This window comes from Ostrinia furnacalis, unplaced genomic scaffold, assembly GCF_004193835.3.
Source record: "Ostrinia furnacalis isolate ACB-3 unplaced genomic scaffold, ASM419383v2 OfSCF7590, whole genome shotgun sequence".
Taxonomy (NCBI): domain Eukaryota; kingdom Metazoa; phylum Arthropoda; class Insecta; order Lepidoptera; family Crambidae; genus Ostrinia; species Ostrinia furnacalis.
The window spans coordinates 821,861-843,166 of record NW_021137829.1 but is presented as its reverse complement, the minus strand read 5'-3'; the positions used below and the strand labels follow the sequence as shown (position 1 = coordinate 843,166).

Sequence of the window (21,306 nt, the reverse complement as noted above, 5' to 3'; positions counted from 1 at the left end):
AGCCCCGCGCTATCGTGGTACGGGGGCGCCTGCTCTGTACAATTCGTGGCTGCGAAGCCCTATTTGTTTGACACTTGCTATGATGCTATGACGTACGACTGCACACATGGTCTAAATATTCACACGTGCGATGACGTTAGTTTGGTTTAACTTTATCTTGCGAAATCTGTTGTGAAATTCAAGTATGTATATTTACAGCGGCCCCGCACTACTGTACTGTTAAAACTGCTGATTCTAGTAGAACAATGCAAGAAAAGTGAAATAATGAAATTCATTATTTATTTTTTAACAGCATCCATTAATGAACGTTATGATATGTAGTTAAATGAGGAAACAGTGTATTTAAAGCTAACGAAAAACACAGACCTGTCTGTTGCATGATAGGTTAGGTTATCCTTCGCTCATGTTAAATGTTGATGTTATTGATGGTAATTTCTTATTAATTTCCCTTAATTTAATTGTATAAGGGCATTTCTACTGTACGGTGTATTTTTTCTCAATTCGGTGCTAAAATTTATATTTAGTTTTTTAAGTAGTTTCAATACAAAAAAAATAAATGTTACTCCATTCTGAATGTAAAAATAGCATTGTCACTAAATATTGTGAAGTGGTTTATGAGAAATGTTTAGCATCGAATTGAGAGAGCACCGAATTGAGAAAATGAATCACGGAATTGAGAAATGAATCTCCAAATATAAAAATCGCTCCGCAAACTTAGAATTGATGACATTATGAAGAAATACCTAATGTATTTCAATCATTAATATAATAAATACTTAAAACGTTTTGATATCTGATTGCTGGTCTATTTGTTAGATGGTTCATTTAAGGTTTATATGTCTGAAATACCAATGGAATAAAACAAAAATCCTAATCAATATGTTTAATTTTTTAATAAGAAACTGTAATAAATTCTTAATTTTTATATATTATTTTAATTTTATTTAAATAAAACAAATAAATACATAACACAGGGTCTCTTTGTTTATTTATTCTTAACCTTAAACATAAAACAAATATTGCAAAACCCAAGAGCTAGATTGACCTGATACTATACCGAAGATATTATATCGGACGTCAGTTTGTACACGATTTAAATGGCACTCAAATAGTTGAAATACAACAAGGCACCAGGTGTTACGGCATTATAGCTGAGCTTCGCCGGTACTAAAGGCTCTACAGAAGCAGTTCAATTCCGTCATTCTCGAAGAAAAAATGCCTTCGGCATGGCACAGAAGTGTGGTGATAGCATTATAGACTCATCTCACTTATGAGGCGTGTTTACAAGCTGTTTTCGAGAGTCCTTACGAATCATCTCGTTCGCAGACTCGACGACTTCCAGTCTTCCGAACAAGCTTGTTTCCGAAAAGGCTTTAGTATTATGGTACACACACAGGTACGCTACGGCAGATAATACAGAAGACCAAGGAGTCGCGATATCGGGGATGATATCGGAGTCATGGCCTCCGTAGAGCCTTTCAACAAGTGGATCTCAAAATGAACATGGACAAGACAAAAATCATGTCAAATGTCCCTATTCTATTGCATGCAAGATAAACGCACATCTAAATATACCAACCGTGTAGGGTGGAGGCACAGCGTCGGCCATGTGGTTCATGTCGTCATCTCGGTCCATGTTGTCCTGGGTGGTCGCGATCGACGGGTCTGAAGACGACTTGACGAGCCTCGGCGCCGGCGGCGGACTCACTTCCAAGTCACTTTCGGGACTCGACGCGTACGACAGTCTACAGTTCTCGGTACTCGACGACATCGAGAACAAAAAGTCGTCCGACAACGGCTCGGGCCTCTGTTCTCGTCCATTTTGTCGTCAGCCATTTTGAGAGCGTCGCCATTTTGTGAGCGTCGGCCATTTTGATTCGCAGCGTCCGGTAGGGTGGGTATGGAATGGGGTGACAATACAAGACAAATGAATGATTGCAATAACACGTCAGAAACTAAAAACGGGGTTTAGCGTCTGTGATGATTATGGGGTATTTACACACTATGAAATCGACATGCAAACTATTTTACGAAACTTTATTTTTAATTTATATTAACAGTTAATTTGGCGTTAATAAATCAAATAGGTTTACGGTTAATTTGAATGTCGATTTCTAATAAAATAAAGTGGTATTTAACACTAGTAAACTATTATCATATTTACAAAACAAAAACAGGAACATTACAGATCTCAAATAAAAATCAACAATAAACCAACATACATACCATAAGCTTAAATATTAGCAAATGCAATAAAAGCGGAAATAAAAAGCGAATAACATGCAGCAAATATACAGATAAAAGTTAAATAAGATGCAGATTAATTATCCTAGTGGTAACTGTGATCGTGACTACTTTAAACTCATCTAGACATACCCCAAGTGCTGTTCAGATATCGGTTTGTTTATAACAGGGGCGATATCTCTTTCTGCCTGCGTGGAATTCTGTGCATCCTTTTCTAACTCGTCCAACTTCAATGTTGGCAAAGACAAGTTTTTCATTTTGTTCAAGGACCTTTCTGATACAGAAGGCAAAGTTCGGATCTCGCTAAAGCGTTCAGGATCTACAACGGGTTTTTCGTTGCACTTACAATTCGGAATTCGACAGATTTGTCGCAAAGGTTTGTCAGCTTTAAATATAGGTTTCGGATTCTCTTTTTGAAGGCGCGCTTTCCATTCTGGAACCTCATTTGTTTTTCCAAGATCATTCCCAGTCGGGAAGAAGGCAGAGGCAGGACGGAACTGCTCAGAAGTTGGCACTACAGAAGACGGTCTTTGGACGTTGGGAACTGGAGATTTGGAGGACGTTTCAAGAACACTATATGGTCTGAACGTTTGAGGTTGGTGGACGTTACATTTGGCAAATATTTGGGATATCTCAGGGCTGTTCATGCCTTGCATTTTGGCACCTAATTTGGACCTTTGGTAGTAATTCTGCCGGTCGTCGTAGGGGTAATTCGCCATTGTATGTCTGTTTTTGTTCATGTAAGGATTGGGTACGCCAAATACATTGTTAGGCATGCAATGCTGTAATGTTTCTGAGTAGTAATAAGGCACTACGTGGTTTCGATTAGCGTCATACACTTGGTCGTGCCGCTTCGTGCTTTTGAGGTTAGATGCAGATATGTTTTGCGGTGAGCGAATGGTAGGGCGTTGGGGAGACTGGGGATAGAAGTTCAGGGGGTAGGAGATTGGGTAAAAGGCGGGGTAAGGAGATGGCGGGATGGGGAAATATATGTCCGACACCATTTCAACGTGCTATAAACGTAAGACAGAACAGAAACGAATTGGTTAATACATTTATGCTGGAAAAGTACGGGCATGGTCCACTTACTTATTGATATTGGGAACCATGCCTATACTTTTTGTGTAGATTATAAAGGGAAAATTGAAAATTAATTCATGAAATACATAGATTTTACCAATGCACCAATTTGCCTTTACCAAGCAACCATCTCGAAGCATGATGCGCTTTACTGTTGTAATAGACGTTAAACATGAATATCGTTATACAATAATGTAGGTAACCTTTTAACATTTAGATAAATTTCTAAAGAAGCAGAACAAAGAAAGAAGAATCAAAGTCTTGTTACAATAGCCCTAATAATAAAAATGGTCGTTCCAAATACATAATATTTATTTCAATTAAAATTACTTATTTAAAAACCATTTAAAGGTTTTCTTGGGTCCCTTTCAATTCAATCAATTTATTGCGTTACAATATAACGTAGGTGTTATAATAAGACATCATCCAAGATCAAGATTAACTAAGCTTTCATTAGTAGGCTCACCATACAAGGCAATAATAATAATAATTGGGGCATATGCACGCACTTTTACTTTTCCCATTCAAAGTCAAAAAGTTATTTATTTCTGTGTGTTAAGACTATTGAATAGTGCTTACAAATCGTCTTCTTTTTTTTAAATAAAAGACAAAAAAGATCTTAATTTCTTTGTTCTGCCCCTTTAAATCCCACCACCGTATCACCCACACATTATTAAGGTATTAAGGTGGGAGACCTCCTCGCACTGACCTTGGTCTCAGACACCCAAAGCTGCTGCTGCTGCGTGATCTGAATGAGCTCTTCCAGCTTATTGAACCAGGTGTTCTGGTTGGCTTCGCTGAGGGTTATGGTATGGGTGAACACGTGACCCCACACGCGTTCCATGTGTTGGCACTGTTCGAGAAGCTTCTTGGACGATTTGTGGGCGGATCTGAGGATATATGGCTGGTTAGCAATGTACAGGTATAACAAAATAAGTAATCGTAATACTTAAGTCTTTTTTTTTACGTTTTAGTGCCTTTTAAATTTTGTGTAACATTCTGAACTGATTTTGACAAAACAAATAATTGCCAAGATCTTCGTGAATAAAAGTTAAAACACGTTCTTCCTTTTAAGTTCAAAATTAAGTGCAAAAGTTGATTGAATCTATCCACTACTTGAATCTATCCACTACTATTGAGATTATTGTATGCCGTGGCAACGTACTCGGTACGCGTATAATTAAGGCACTTAGATTAAGTTCAAAAAGGTTGTAAAGTTAGTTTTAATATCTTGTTTGTTGTCCTATTGAATTAATAAAAATAAAATAAAATGAATCTTTGAAGGACGAAGCACATTATTAACCCGGAAACGGATCGTAACCGTATCAACTCGAGGCGGTCAGTATTATCCGTACTGCAACGCACACTTAGCCGCACCGTAACGTAAACGCCACGCCTCGCTTCGCCTTCGATACGGTGTTGAGTTTTGATCCCTTTCCAGGTTGATGAGTTAGATAGATAAGCTACCTTTATGCATAACAAGATCCAAAATGACTTACTTGGGCAAACCAGCTCTCAACTGCTTAATAATATGCTTGTTGTCAGCCTTCAGGAATATCACTATAGGGTAGAACTGGGCGTAGTTGAGTCGGTCCACCGCGTTAGGCGTGATGTCCAGAAGAGCGTGCTTCCCTCGCTCCATGATACTCCTTATGCTGGACAGACGAATAATGCCGCCGGATTTGGTTTTGCTGTCTTCTAGGGTGCTGTCCATTTCTGGGGAGAGAAATTATTTGGTTAGATTTAATAATGGTTAATTTTATTGCTGTTTTTCGTATATAACTAAATTTTCTAATATCATGACCTGGAAATAAAGATTCAAAGACTGCTAAGGTTGAGTTTATAATTATGACTCTTTGCTATAGTCTGGTCGCTGAGCACGCAGAAGTTGACTGGGGTCTCTTTGAAAAACCGCTCGCAAGTGATATCAACCACCAAGTTCAAGACGATGTCTGATACATCTCTAGCCTTACTATAGGAAGTAAAGTAGGTACATAGAGCTTTTATTAAGTAGCCACACGAGTGCGATGTCAACCGCCACTCCCACAATGATGTCCGACAATATTCGTCACGTACTAGGCGAGGCGAGCTACTCAGGACTCTCGTTACAGCCACTGCGCCCATAATGATGTCTGACACCACACTAAACTTACTATACGAGACTAACTATTCTGAGCTCTTATTAATGTTACTTAATGTCCCGCGCGAGCATGTTAATACTCGCGTTAGATAGATGTGTGCATTACATACTGAGACCACAATGATGTTTGACACCACCCTAAATTTAATTGGCGATGCGAACTGCTCGTGGCTCTCTTTAAGAAGCCGCTCGGGCGCTTAGGACAATGTCTGACACTTAGGTTAGCAGCAGGACGTCTGACACACGCTACACTCACTCATCATCATCATTTCAGCCATAGGACGTCCACTGCTGAACATAGGCCTCCCCTAATGCTTTCTACGTTGATCGATTGGTAGCGGCCTGCGTCCAGCGCTTCCCTGCTACCTTTACGATGTCGTCGGTCCACCTTGTAGGTGGACGTCCCACGTTGCGTTTTCCGGTACGCGGCCTCCATCCCAGAACCTTGCTGCCCCATCGGCCGTCAGTTCTGCGTACTATGTGCCCTGCCCATTGCCACTTCAGCTTGCTAATCCGTCGGGCTGTGTCAGCGACTTTAGTTCATTAACGGATTTCCTCATTTCTGATTCGATCTCGCAAAGAAACACCAAGCATAGCCCTCTCCATAGCACGCTGTGCAACTTTGAGCTTCTGTATAAGGCCTATAGTGAGAGGCCACGTTTCCGAGCCATAAGTTATCGCTGGTAGCACACATTAATTGTAGACTTTCGTCTTCAGGCACTGGTCTTTTGGACTACACTCACTAGGCGAGGCGAACTGGTCCGGGCTCTCGTTGAGGAGCCGTTCCCGCGCGATGTCCGCCACCGCGCCCAGCACTATGGCAGGCCGCACGAAGCCCGGCTGCTTCAGCACGAGATGCTGTGATAGGACCTGACACAGCTGACGCAGCAGGACGTCTGACACCGCGCTACACCAGGCCTGTTCATCTCCGCGAGTTTGCATCGAAAACAAAACACGCGCGACGACCCCTCCTGAGGTACCTAATCGACAGGACAATCACGAGCGAGTATTGACGCACGCACGTGTATTCTTCACCCATTTGCATTGTAAAGACAATAAACTATATGTAAAATCGGTGGTGTAATTAACACTGTGCAGTATTTTTTAACTGCCCGAATAATAATAGAAACACAAAATATAATTAATACTTAATCATGTATTTACTCCGCCATTTTCCGTAGTTTGGCACCTCACGTCACACATCATTTTACCGAAGTCAGCCCTATGGCTTCGGCGCAGTACCGAACACTGACGTTTGTCAACAAAATGGTGCTTGACTCTTGAGACAGGCTAAATTACACCATAATGTTAATGACATTGAGCATAATTTTTTTTAAATACCTTCGCGAAGTAAAACTTCTGTACGTAGTACTTGTTATTATTCTGTGGCTACACTCACTAGGCGAGGCGAACTGGTCCGGGCTCTCGTTGAGGAGCCGCTCCCGCGCGATGTCCGCCACCGCGCCCAGCACTATGGCAGGCCGCACGAAGCCCGGCTGCTTCGGCACCTGATGCTGTGATGGGACCTAACACAGCTGACGCAGCAGGACGTCTGACACACGCTACAACAGGCCTGTTCATCTCCGCGAGTTTGCATCGAAAACAAAACACGCGCGACGACCCCTCCTGAGGTACCTAATCGACAGGACAATCACGAGCGAGTATTGACGCACGCACGTGTATTCTTCACCCATTTGCATTGTAAAGACAATAAATATGTAAAATCGGTGGTGTAATTAATACTGTGCAGTATTTTTTAACTGCCCGAATAATAATAGAAACACAAAATATAATTAATACTTAATCATGTATTTACTCCGCCATTTTCCGTAGTTTGGCACCTCACGTCACACATCAATTTACCGAAGTCAGCCCTATGGCTTCGGCGCAGTACCGAACACTGACGTTTGTCAACAAAATGGTGCACGACTATTGAGACAAGCTAAATTACACCATATTGTTAATGACATTGAGCTTAATTTTTTTTAAATACCTTCGCGAAGTAAAACTTCTGTACGTAGTACCACAGAATAATAATAAGTACTACGTACAGAAGTTTTACTTCGCGAAGGTATTTAAAAAAATATATGCTCAATGTCATTAACAATATGGTGTAATTTAGCCTGTCTCAAGAGTCAAGCATCATTTTGTTGACAAACGTCAGTGATCGGCACTGCGCCGAAGCTATAGGGCTGACTTCGGTAAAATAATGTGACGTGAGGTGCCAAACTGCGGAAAATGGCGGAGGAAATACATGATTTAGCACGAATTATCATGAATAATATTAACTACTTATTTACCTCTTAGTGTCTTGAGGCAACTTTAAAAAATACATTCTGTGTTTTTTTATTATTTAGGCAGTTAAATACTGCACAGTATTTAGTACACCATTTTCTTTATTTTCTTCCATCATATACAAGAAGACGCGTGCGTAAGTCAATGTTCGCTCGTATATGTGAGGCCTTGTCGAATAGTATCCTGTAGGTGGGCCATCGTGCGTGTTTTGTTTTCGATGTAAACTCGCGGAGATGAACAGGCCTGGTAGTACTTATTATTATTCTGTGGCTACACTCACTAGGCGATGCGAACTGGTCCGGGCTCTCGTTGAGGAGCCGCTCCCGCGCGATGTCCGCCACCGCGCCCAGCACTATGGCAGGCCGCACGAAGCCCGGCTGCTTCAGAACCACGCGTTCGTACGCTGGGAACTTGCTGATGCTGTCTGATAATACCACTTCGTCCCAGTGTTCCTGGAATGGAAAGACAATTAGTTGATATTGTGACAAGAGAATTAACAAAATGTTTGCAGATTATAAGTCATAGTTCAACTCGAAAAGGGATCAACAACACCCTACACAGCCTTTCGCGAGCTGCGAATAATCACCTTTCGCGCGCTGTCAACTGCGAGGCGAGGCACGGTGTGGATAAGTGTGCGTTGGAGTATGAAAGTTCATAAGCATAGTATAATAATGATTAGGTACTTTTAATTTTTAAATGTAAGTACCACCACGTCTAGTTTTCATACAATAGAAGCAAAACTCACGTCGTGTTTGTCACGGCGCTGCAACTTTAACATAACAACCTACCTGCTACGAGAATGTTATAGTTAAAAAATTTCCTAAGAAACTTATTACATTTGCCGACATCGACTATAAAAATTACAATCATGGTATAGTAAAAGTAGATCATTTTTTTTACTTTTGGCTAAAAATATTCTGAGGTGGAATTGTGTAAAGCAATCGTAATCATTTGACAGTTCATAACGTACGATAAAGTCAGATAAACAAAGCGTTTGACAAGCCATTAGGCAGAATAATAATAATAAGCGTTTGACAGAATAATCGTACGTTATGAACTGTCAAATGATAACGATCTACCAAAAAAGCATTTAAAAGATCTTCTATAACTCACCTTGCCCAAACTCTTGCTCCGTCGATGCGTAGACCGCCGGCGTCGGAAGAAGTTATGTTTCCCATCGTTGCCTGACATTTCCTGGTCTCATTGAATTGAGAACTATTGGCTAATGGTGTCAACTACTTCTTACCTTGCCCAAGCTCTTGCTTCGTCGATGCGTAGACCGTCGGCGCCGGAAGAAGTTGTGTTTTCCATCGTTGCCTGACATCTCTTTCTTGGTCGCGTTGAATTGAGCCGTGGCCAGTTCTTCGGCGCGTGCTTTGTTGGGGATCGTGCCTTTTTGCACCTCTTGGTTGTTACGACCTGAATGGAAAGGTTACACCGTCATTTTAATTCAGTATTGGAACAGTTAAATTAAATATATTAAGGTCGTGGAAAGCGTCTGGACGCGGCGGGTAGCCCGGGCATTGTGGAAATCTTTGGATAGGCCATCGTCCAGCAGAGGACGTCCTTAGTGAAACAAATTATCATAGCTACTTACAAGACAAAACTTTGGCCTTAATGATGGTGATGATAATAATGGCGGTGATTATGTAGATGAAGATAATAAACCATTATGTTGTTAGTAAATGTAGTGATGATGATGATTATGGTGACAGTGATGATATTGAAAATGATTATGGTAGTGACGAATACATATAATGATGATGTTAGTGGTAGTGTTTATGATGATGATAAAGAACTTACCTATCCTGTAGACCTGCCAAGCGCCAACTGTTCCGTTATGCAGCGTGTCCACAACGTGAAACACGTCGCCGCATCGGAACGACATCTCGCCGTCTGTCGGCTCCGTGTAGTGGAAGTGCGTCTTTATGTGGAACGAATCGCCGGCTGGAACACAAGCATAAAAGGTTCAGTTATTTGCAATTGTTATTTGAAGTATACTTTGTGGCACTCCTACGCTTAAACTATTGATTTCACAAAAAGGTTATGCAGACATCAAAAATATGTCATTTTCTCTAGTTTTAGTTTCTCTAAGCATGTTTTGTCATAAAATTAATCCGAAAGGAAACATTTAAGAAAAACTGCTACTGCGGCACCCATACGAGGTCGCAAAGTTGAAATTCGTAAAGAGCACATCGAAATCTATAGAAATACCAATTTTCATTACTTCCGCTGAAATCGAGTGACTCGAATCGAGAGTCTTCTGAAATCTGCCGCCCCTAGGACGCTGCCGCCCCTAGGCCGTGGCCTATACGGCCTATATTTATAAATCCGGGACTGGTTATTTGATGACAATAGCAGTAAGGAATACTCCTAATACTGATTGAAATAAGCTTTAAAAAAAGCTGCAAGAAAAAGTTCTGATCTGCTGTCGTCTGTATTGATAAAGGGAAATAAAAATTTAAAGTTTATAAACAAAGTGTGTTTAAAATGACAACGATTTAACACCCGTATTCACAAACGATACTTGCTTATGTGAAGCAGAAAATCGAACGCACAGCGTTGATGCGCTATCTGATTGGTTCGTGTGTGACCCTGTGCGTCCACGCGCACTGTGAGACCACATAGTAATGTTTGTGTATACGGGCGTTAGTGTACCCCGACAATGCTGGCTAAATTTAAAAATGTACTGATTCGCAAAACCTAATAAAGCCCGGTCCGTGAGCACGTAGAATTTTGTCCAATGACCCCAAGCTACCCATCCTTATCGCTCGCGCGTAATTATATTGCTGTCGCGACTGTGCGACGGGCGCCCGCAGTGAGTGTGCGAGCGCGACAGCACCATAATTACGCGCGAGCGATTAGGATGGGCAGCTTGGGGTCATTGGACAAAATTCTACGTGCTCACGGACCAGGCTTTAGTAATAAAAATTAAATTAGTACAATGTAATTAATAGAAGATTATATTAATGTAATTAATATTAATAGAACAACACACGGATAAACAAGTATTTTTATAGTAATTAACAATGACGGTTTGGACCACATTCGAACAGTTTCCATTCACTATTATTATACCAATCAATCACATGTTCAACGAAGTGAATAAATTAGGTCTTATTTACCCGGATATAAAGGAGGTCTAAAGATATATGCTACTGACATACTATTATTTTGCACGTTATACTTACTTAGCCTAGGCGCAGACCACGGACTTTTAGTTGGCCGATAGTTGGGCGAGATGTATGAAGAATCGGCCGATACCAAATCGGTGTATGTTTTTTTTATCCACAACGAGGAAGGTCTTGGCCTGTATCTCACCTGATGGTAAGTGATGATCAGGCCCAAGGTGGAAGCGAGCTTCACCCGGAATCCTCAACCACGGAGGAACTGGCTATCTTACCTCTAACTGCCGGAACACAATAATGCTGTTAACATTGTTGTTATGGCGACAGACTTAGGTAAGATGGTGGTAGCTAGCCAGGCGGACTTAGAACAAGCCCTACCACCAACCAAACCGAACAGAAAAATCTGCCCCCACTGGGAATCGAACTCGGGACCTCTGCGTCTGAAGCAGGTGGGTCTTACCACTAGACTACAGAGGCGGTTGCACTTTCATACATCTCCATACTGATCAACAGCCCGACCCAACTATCGGCCAACTAAAAGTCGGTGGTCTGCGCCTAAAGCCTGGTCCGTGAGCACGTAGAATCCCGTCCAATGACCCCAAGCTACCCATCCTTATCGCTCGCGCGTAATTATATTGCTGTCGCGACTGTGCGACGCGCGCCCGCAGTGAGTGTGCGAGCGCGACAGCAACATAATTACGTGCGAGCGACAAGGATGGGCAGCTTGGGGTCACTGGACGGGATTCTACGTGCTCACGGACCTATAAAACTGATAAGGTCTACTCACGCATTTGCCCGCTGGCTACCGCGTTGTACTCTTCAGGCGACTGCTGCACGATCAAGTCGATCCGCTCTTGCAAGCTCAGCAGGAATAGCACTGCCTCTTCCCGCGTCACGCCTTTCATTTCCATGTCGTTTACCTGAGAATAATTTAACGGTTAAAAGACTGACAGGGGAGACATCTGGGAGACAAAAGAACTTAAGTAGGTTAGTGTCTTCCCTGGCCTAGGGAATATATTGGGCCTTTCAAATCAGAGGCGCAAATAAAACTAAACAAAATAAAGGGAACTGTTTAGAAACTGGCTGAACCCGTCGAAATTTTCAAGTGTAATACGCTGTTAGAGGGAACTGTGTTAGAGGTACTTAGTTGACATGAGAAATGCAAAGTTAAGCACTGCGTAGGCAAGCTGTTGACCAGTGGTATAGTCCGCACATTCAATGTTGCCGCCCGTCGCACAGTCGCGACAGCAATATAATTACGCGCGAGCGATAAGGATAGGTAGCTTGGGGTCATTGGACAAAATTCTACGTGCTCCGCGACCAGACTTTAGAAGGAATCACATTTGGACTAACCGAGTTGGCGTCACTGTAAAGTAAGATCCTCTCACTCGCTAGTGGGTAAAATAGCAAGGACAACTGGTTAGGGCCGAAGCGGTAGGAAGATTATGTAATTATGGATTATTATTTTGGCATCACCAGATGACGTCAACTAGTGCCTTCGTGAACTAGAAAACTCAAACGGTGAAACTCTTTGTACATTATTTCCCAGAAACAATACTTTACCTTGAGAATTTTATCAGCCGGCTGTAACCCTTGCAACGCCGCTGGACTGGTGGGTTGCACCCCTGATACAAAGACGCCAGACCTGTTCCCTCCGCAAAGTCTGAGGCCAACTGAACCCTCCTTTTGGAAGCTGATTAACCTTGGCTCGCTTCTGTAAAAAAATATGAACTTAAGTTGTAATTCAAAATACCGCTGATAACATTTGTTTTTAAAATACAAAGCTATAAAGATTGCGAACAGCTAGGGACTGGAATTCTCTGCCTGCTGCTGTCCTTCCTGAACACTATAATCCGGGCCTCTTCAAGGTGAGAGTGAATAGGCACTTACAGGGCAGGAATCCTAGACTGCATCTCACTAAACACCAGATATCATTGCAGTAAAATACCTGCTTTGTTCTGCATAAAAAATGTCTAACCAGTAAGGCCATCAAAAGCAGATCAATCATAAGAAGTAACAGAAAAAAAACACAATAGTAAATGCTGTACGTACGGTGGTTTATTCCTTTGTGTTCCCATTGCATCTTCTTCGAATAGCTGTCTTCTGCTGCTATAATAATCTGCTAAGACAAAAGAAAAATAGATCTTTTAATTACTTCTCCACGAAAAATTCTTTCACGTACTTAGATTATCTTTTGTTTTCTCTTACAACTTTGATATGTTCTGAATCTAAGCTTAATATTGTCCAATTAACGATGTTTTACATTTTATTTTTAAGAAAAGTATGTAACCAATAATCTAAATCAAACAAAGCAGTAAAGTTAATTAAAATAACGTATGTACCTATTTATGTAACGGTAGTACATTTTCACAGCAACTAGAGACTATTAATCGTAAATACAGCTGACTAATGCGTATCAAGAATGTGCGATTGAGTAAACAGGCAAGTGTGAAAGCACAAGAATTTGACGAAGTGATGATACCTACTTACCGGATTTTAGGAAAGTCATCAAGTGTAACGTTATTTGAGAAAACGAATTACACAATGTTGACTGTAAACTGTTTAATTTACAGTTCAATTTAAAGAATAAAGGATTTCCTAAGATAGGTAGGTACCATTTCAATAAATTTTTAAGCTATTAAGATTTAGTACATAAGCTCTCAATGTAATTGTTTGGTGTCCAAAATTAAAGAGAAATAGAAAATCCCATCAGACATTCTTAGAAATTATCTTGTAAAGTAAAATGCAGGGAAAACATGAGTGAGGCATATTTAATTTTGATCATATCATGGAAAATTATCATAAAGCGAACTAAATATATGCCATAATTAAATATTTAAAAAATGACACCTGTTTGTGACCCTCGCTCTTTCTGTCCGGCCTAAACGACTGAAGCTTCTGTGCCCTGTAAAGATTGCTACCTTAATTTGAAGGCTTTCATTGCCCACAACTGAAAGCTAGTACACGTTTGAAAGCTAGAATACATGAGATCACCCTGGGAAATATAGCATTAAGTTGCTTCTAAGAGTATTACCTTCGTTCCTAGGAGGCGGCGGTCTAGGCGGCTGGTCGTGGCCCTCATGCGACATGGGCCCGTCTGCCCTCGCTGCCTCTGACGGGCGCGGCGACGTATAGGTTCTGACCACTGCTTAAGTAAGTACGCTGATCTTCTGTTTGATTCTCTTGTATAAATAGCGTGGGGTTGCTTCTAAGAGTATTTACCTTCGTTCCTAGGAGGCGGCGGTCTGGGCGGCTGGTACTGGCCCTTATGCGACATGGGCCCTCGTCTGCCCTCACTGCCTCTAACAGGAGCAGCGACGTATAGGTTCTGACCACTGCTTGAGAACGCTCTCCTGTTTGATTCCCCTATATGTTGCATGGGGTTGCTTCTAAGAGTATTACCTTCGTTCCTAGGAGGCGGCGGTCTAGGCGGCTGGTCGTGGCCCTCATGCGACATGGGCCCTCGTCTGCCCTCGCTGCCTCTAACAGGAGCAGCGACGTATAGGTTCTGACCACTGCTTGAGTACTCTGATCTTCTGTTTACTCCCCCTGTATGCAACATGGGGTTGCTTCTAAGAATATTACCTTCGTTCCTAGGAGGCGGCGGTATAGGCGGCTGGTCGTGGCCCTCGTCTGCCCTCGCTGCCTCTGACGGGCGCGGCGACATATAACTTCTGACCACTGATTAAGAACGCTCTCCTGTTTGATTCTCCTGTATAAATAGCATGGGGTTGCTTCTAAGAATATTACCTTCGTTCCTAGGAGGCGGCGGTCTAGGCGGCTGGTCGTGGCCCTCATGCGACATGGGCCCTCGTCTGCCCTCGCTGCCTCTGACGGGCGCGGCGACGTATAAGGACCACTGCTTGAGTACGCTAACTCTGATTTGCTTCCCCTATATGTTGCATGGTGTTGCTTTCTTACCACTGCTTGAGTAGTCTAATCTTCTATTTGCTGCCCCTATACTAGCATGGGGTTGCTTCTAAGAGTATTACCTTCGTTCCTAGGAGGCGGCGGTCTAGGCGGCTGGTTGTGGCCCTCATGCGACATGGGCCCTCGTCTGCCCTCGCTGCCTCTAACAGGAGCAGCGACGTATAGGTTCTGACCACTGCTTAAGAACGCTCTCCTGTTTGATTCTCCTGTATAAATAGCATGGGGTTGCTTCTAAGAATATTACCTTCGTTCCTAGGAGGCGGCGGTCTAGGCGGCTGGTCGTGGCCCTCATGCGACATGGGCCCTCGTCTGCCCTCGCTGCCTCTGACGGGCGCGGCGACGTATAAGGACCACTGCTTGAGTACGCTAACTCTGATTTGCTTCCCCTATATGTTGCATGGTGTTGCTTTCTTACCACTGCTTGAGTAGTCTAATCTTCTATTTGCTGCCCCTATACTAGCATGGGGTTGCTTCTAAGAGTATTACCTACGTTCCTAGGAGGCGGCGGTCTAGGCGGCTGGTCGTGGCCCTCATGCGACATGGGCCCTCGTCTGCCCTCGCTGCCTCTAACAGGAGCAGCGACGTATAGGTTCTAACCACTGCTTAAGTGCGCTGATCTCCTGTTTGCTACATCTATACTGGCATGGGGTTGCGTTTAAGAATATTAACTTCGTTCCTAGGAGGCGGCGGTCTAGGCGGCTGGTCGTGGCCCTCATGCGACATGGGCCCTCGTCTGCCCTCGCTGCCTCTAACAGGAGCAGCGACGTATAGGTTCTGACCACTGCTTGAGAACGCTGATCTCCTGTTTGCTTCTCCTGTATAAATAGCATGGTGTTGCTTCTAAGAGTATTACCTTCGTTCCTAGGAAGCGGCGGTCTAGGCGGCTGGTTGTGGCCCTCATGCGACATGGGCCCTCGTCTGCCCTCGCTGCCTCTAACAGGAGCAGCGACGTATAGGTTCTGACCACTGCTTGAGAACGCTCTCCTGTTTGATTCTCCTGTATAAATAGCATGGGGTTGCTTCTAAGAATATTACCTTCGTTCCTAGGAGGCGGCGGTCTGGGCGGCTGGTCATGGCCCTCATGCGACATGGGCCCTCGTCTGCCCTCGCTGCCTCTGACAGGAGCAGCGACGTATAGGTTCTGACCACTGCTTAAGAACGCTCTCCTGTTTGATTCTCCTGTATAAATAACATGGGGTTGCTTCTAAGAATATTACCTTCGTTCCTAGGAGGCGGCGGTCTAGGCGGCTGGTCGTGGCCCTCATGCGACATGGGCCCTCGTCTGCCCTCGCTGCCTCTGACGGGCGCGGCGACGTATAAGGACCACTGCTTGAGTACGCTAACTCTGATTTGCTTCCCCTATATGTTGCATGGTGTTGCTTTCTTACCACTGCTTGAGTAGTCTAATCTTCTATTTGCTGCCCCTATACTAGCATGGGGTTGCTTCTAAGAGTATTACCTTCGTTCCTAGGAGGCGGCGGTCTGGGCGGCTGGTCGTGGCCCTCGTGCGACATGGGCCCTCGTCTGCCTTCGCTGCCTCTGACGGGCGCGGCGACGTACAAGTTTTGACCACTGCTTGAGTACGCTGATGAGATCTGTTCCCCGCCTGAGTACTGGTTATGGGGTGTCGCTTCTGTAAAGGAATACATTATATTCCAAGAATTAAAGACCCTTTAACTTATTGACAGATAGGCAGACGTGCTCGGGGCAGGGCACCGAAGAGATGGTCAGACGCAGTGAGGAAGACGGTGGGCGGAAGCTTTCATCGTGCGGTCCACACAGCTTATGAACGCAGTCTGTGGAGGAACACTATCTGTGGTCGCGATCCTCATCAGAGAGGGACCAAAGAAGAATAAGAAGAAACTTATTGAATTTGTCTTTAGTAAAAAGAAGTTACTTGCGTGGCATTTATTGTGAGATATACATAGAAATAGCGAAGTAGAATCTGTAAATCATTATTGATACACACAAGTAATTCAAAAACTATAACAAACTTTACGTACCTAAACTATTGTAGTTGTTCTGATAATTCCCATTCGTCACCGTTTCTTCCCTGATCAATTCTCTCGTAATAACCAGATTTAATCTGTCCTTGCAGGACTCTATAAGTTTCCTGGCTTCCTTCAGGGTCATGGCGTCGGTGACCGGGCTGTTGTTGATCTTCGTCACCACGTCGCCTTCGCAGAGACCCTGGCCAGCTTGGTTCAGCTGCTCCCGAGCTCGCATGGTGAGCTCTTTCACGTACAGCTTGCAGCCTAGGACGATTCCGAAGTCTGGAAAGAGAGGAAAGTATTTAATTTTAATTGAGAACATCAGATCACTTTCTGAAACTGCTGCCAGGCAGCTTGAGGAATCAATCAAGTAAAAGAATGTCAAGTAAGATTTAAAGCAGCTGTCTGGGATGACTTATTTATTTATTTTTATTTATTTATTTAATGAGCAACATAATAAGCTTACAGAAAACCCAAAGCGCTTACATGTTTATTGAGGAGATCCATATCTCTCTAGATCTCTCCAAAAGAAGTTGGATTTAACCCTGCAGTTCGTCAACTTTTGAAGTCAAAGCAAGAAGGTCCAGGAAGCACCAGAATGCGATGGTCGTTGTGGAAATCTTGGGGGAAGCCTTTGTCCAGCTCACGTCTTTGGTAGAAACACTAAACGAAAAGGGAGACTGACCTTCCTTCTTCCCGTTCCACGTCAAGGGCAGCTTAATAGGAGTGAAGGTCCCGGAAGCCTCTGGATGCGCAGATCTCGAAATCGAAAAGAATTCGAAAAGATCGTGGTGGAATTCCTGGGGGGAGGCCTTTGTCCAGCTGTGGACGTGTTTGGGACTGACCTTCCTTCTTCCCGTTCCTCGTCAACGCCAGCTTGATGGTGGTCGGCGCGGTGGGCGGCGGCGCGGGCGCTCGTCTCTTGACCACGAGAGCGACCGCTGCGCCGGAGTCTCGTAACACTTGCACCGCCCGCGCGTACTCCACATTCTCTAGGGGGACACCGTTCACGGACACTATCCTGTCGTTTACTCTGGAATAGGAGGAGTTGAAATATCGCCATTTTAAATACAGTTGGGTAATTAAACTGTAAGTTATCTCGAAGGTGGCACTGATTGTGTTAATTTTACAGGCATTTTAAATAGGTAGATGATATTCGGGCTGTAATCTTAAAAAAATACTCTCGCTAAAACTCAATGTAAAGTACCTAGCATCTATCTAGCACAGGTTTACTATATTATCTTTGTGGGATCCTTCATGATTTTGAGAGAAAAAATCGTGTCTTGCGCAATGAAGAAAGGACTAATTACATAAGTACCTAGTGAAATATGATTTACTACCGCGGTCTTCTACTCTACATTCTTTAGCAAATCACACGCTAGTGAATTGTTTGTCCAACGGATCACAGGTTTAGAATTCTATTGGTATTAGGTCCACCACTTATTTATTTATTTATTTATTTATTAACACCAACAAGACATACACCATTTTAGACAATACTAGCGGCCGCCCGCGACTTCGTACGCGTGGATCCCGTTTTACCCCCTTCATCTATCTTACGCGGTTTAGATTTTTTCATACAAATGTTTCTTCCCGCTAACTCCCGTTCCCATGGGAATTTTGCAATATCCTGTTGTAACTAAGCTTTGAGTTTACTAAGGTACCTGCATGCCAAATTTCAAGCGTCTAACTTAAGCGGTTTAGATTTTACATACAAATGTTTTTTCCCGCTAACTCCCGTTCCCGTGGGAATTTTGCAATATCCTGTTGTAACTAAGCTTTAAGTTAACTAAGGTACCTGTATGCCAAATTCAAGCTGAATGCACATTCGACAACGACGCAAAAAAAATCTTCGTAAAACCTTCTTCTTCATTTTAATTTGGTTTTGTGCTTCAGTCAGCTTTGTCCGCAGTTCATCAATATTTTCATATTCCCTATTGTATACCAGATGAAGGGCAAGAGCTTCCTCGTTGTGGATAAAACAATGTTCTGTTCAGTTATTGTCTCTAAATGTGTTCTACATAACGTAAACTTAAGGGATTGCAAACATTACTTAGTCCTAAGAAAGTCAAAAACATGTAACGGAATCTCCGACTTACCACTTAAGTGGAGCGATTACAGAAAATAATGGCCTATTAAGTACATGTTTTTTTGTATTATTATGAAAGTTCAGAAAACTGCGCAGTTTTTAAAATTATTTTGGACCTATGGAATTTTGTTTTTTTTTTAACTTTTAAGTTGAAAATTTTAGAATGTTCCGCTAAAAGCATATTTTTTATGTTTCTAGCAAAAATTTTGTATCTTGCATCAAAGATAGGAAGTTGATTATTTTTTTCAAAAATCTGCAATTAATAGGGAATCTGTCAAAAAAAAGAAATCTGAGAAAAGTCGACCCAAAAAAAAGATAAAAAAATTTAAAGCCTACTAGGTCATACAATTTGAAAAAATCACAAAATTGACGATAACTTCTAAACTATGAAAAATCGTAAAACATACATGGGGGTGAAATCGATAGGTCTAGTCCTCACCTATCACCTGCCTTCGGCTTGACACCTTACAAGAAACACCCTGTATAATAGGTTAAGTGCTATCTTAATTATAGGCGTTACACAAAAGAAATTGAATTAACGTAGCACAGAACATTAGTAAATTTTAAATTTTTACAACTTACACACCATTTCATATGCAATAAAGAGATTACTCTACTACAAGAATTCCAGAAATACTCACTGTAATTTGTCTTCAGCTGGCCCTCCTCTGAGCACATCAGACACGGCTATCGACGGGTCACCGCTGGCGAAGTGGGGGTTGTCCCTCCCACCAGACACGGCGATCCCGAAACCGTACCCTGGCACCCTGTTCAGGCGTACCCTGTGCGTTTCCCAGCCAGCGCTGCGTTCGGCTGTCTGTGGAAGAAAAGATTTCATGGTGAGAATTGAGCCCAGGTTATTAAAAATTTTGGGTACCTTGAAAAGACTTCTCTATGTACAATGACTATACCTACCATGTAAGCTTAAAAGTCTATGCGTAAAGAATTCCGATAAATGAGGTGACAGATCCGCAAGTTTGATTATGAAGAAAACCCTGATATCAATGTTTTCATAGTGAGGAAATTTTCCCATTCATATTCTTTAAAAGTGTAAACTATGGGAAAATCCAATTATAGGACTTGCACTCTTTAATTCAATTACACATGCTAGACCGTAATAATTATGCAGAATACCCGTCTCTCGCAGAAATCAAAGCTTAGATGTTGTTGAATTTTGTGATTTTTCAGATTCTGAACTTTTTAATAAAGATCGTACTCTATAAAATGGCTTTAACGTTTATCTACGTATCTTTCCAGGAAATTATCTCAAAAAGAATCGATGGTTTACTGTGATACTTTACATACGAAGAAACCCATGTACCGTGTGTAATTGAACTCACTCGTGCAGAAAAAGATGTCACGGAGTAAATACATGACCTAGAATCCGCTAAAGACATTACGCGCATACTTGAGAAAGCCTGACCTGGTACTAATGCAATAATTGCAGGTTCTTTACAAGTACTACTTGGGAATGCGTTGAAGATTAAGGAAAACATGACGTACAGAAGTAATAAAAGGTTTAAATATCATAAAATGCCGTCATTGCCTAATAAAAACGAGGCAGATGAGAACGCAGAAAGAAAATTGAAGAACATACATTAAACTAATGATCTTAATCAGTTTATTAGGGGTAAATAGTAGGTACATAGTTAATCAAGAAAAAGAAATAATAATAATAATAATAACGAGTTAACGTTATACCGAAGAACTTATGGACTTCGAGTAAAAAAAAAAAGCCTAAGAAACAATAATAATAATAAACTTCATTCCTAATGAGATCCTAGACATAACAAATAGACATTTCGTTCCTGCCCTTCAAATCTTCCATTGATAAAAACAATACAGCATTGTTAGAAGTTTGTGGCTCTATATTAACGCATCGTTATGTTCGAACATAGTACAGGAGCACATGAAGGCTCGCTCAAGCGTGGAGAATAGGTATACGAACAAACTTGTTTGGACATGTTTTGTGCTTCCAAGGTTGGAATTTAATAAGTAACATTGTCAATATGCGGATCAATGACAGTCATGAAACAAAGCCTGTGTTTAATTAAGCTGTTATCGTGCGTCAAACTAGCCTAATTAAAATACAGACAATCAAAGTGGATATTGGTAGAACAAAAGAAGAAATCAACGAGGAAGTTGGGGAAAATAAATTTAAAGTAACTGAAAGAAAAATATAAAATGTGGAACAGACAAAATAAAGTATAATTAAACACAAACCGAGCAAAGGACATTATTTATTTTAAAATTGTATGCTTCTCAAAGTATGTAGTTAGTTACTTGATGAGACAAGACATTTCATAGTTGACCCGAATGATGCAGATTTCGATACAGCTTTTAGAAGACCAAAAGCCTCCCAAAAGCATAATAAATAACTTTTATTGTCGTGGCTAACTCAGATTTGAA

The 21,306-nt window shown here is 42.2% G+C and overlaps 1 protein-coding gene across 1 annotated transcript in view; it reads right to left on the bottom strand.

Annotated features, from left to right (window-relative positions):
* The window catches only part of pyd (zonula occludens-like protein polychaetoid), a 93,267-nt gene that overhangs the window by 13,852 nt on the left and 58,109 nt on the right, over positions 1 to 21,306 (bottom strand). Inside the window, exons 3-15 of the mRNA XM_028321982.1 lie at positions 19,539 to 19,714; positions 17,654 to 17,841; positions 16,821 to 17,090; positions 16,277 to 16,450; positions 12,940 to 13,006; positions 12,451 to 12,601; positions 11,675 to 11,807; positions 9,563 to 9,706; positions 9,006 to 9,178; positions 8,040 to 8,211; positions 4,824 to 5,040; positions 4,034 to 4,214; positions 1,580 to 1,807 (exon numbers count right to left, since the gene is read on the bottom strand). Of these exons, the coding sequence (XP_028177783.1) occupies positions 1,580 to 1,807; positions 4,034 to 4,214; positions 4,824 to 5,040; positions 8,040 to 8,211; positions 9,006 to 9,178; positions 9,563 to 9,706; positions 11,675 to 11,807; positions 12,451 to 12,601; positions 12,940 to 13,006; positions 16,277 to 16,450; positions 16,821 to 17,090; positions 17,654 to 17,841; positions 19,539 to 19,714 (2,274 nt within the window). The remainder of the gene's footprint in view (positions 1 to 1,579; positions 1,808 to 4,033; positions 4,215 to 4,823; positions 5,041 to 8,039; positions 8,212 to 9,005; positions 9,179 to 9,562; positions 9,707 to 11,674; positions 11,808 to 12,450; positions 12,602 to 12,939; positions 13,007 to 16,276; positions 16,451 to 16,820; positions 17,091 to 17,653; positions 17,842 to 19,538; positions 19,715 to 21,306) is intronic.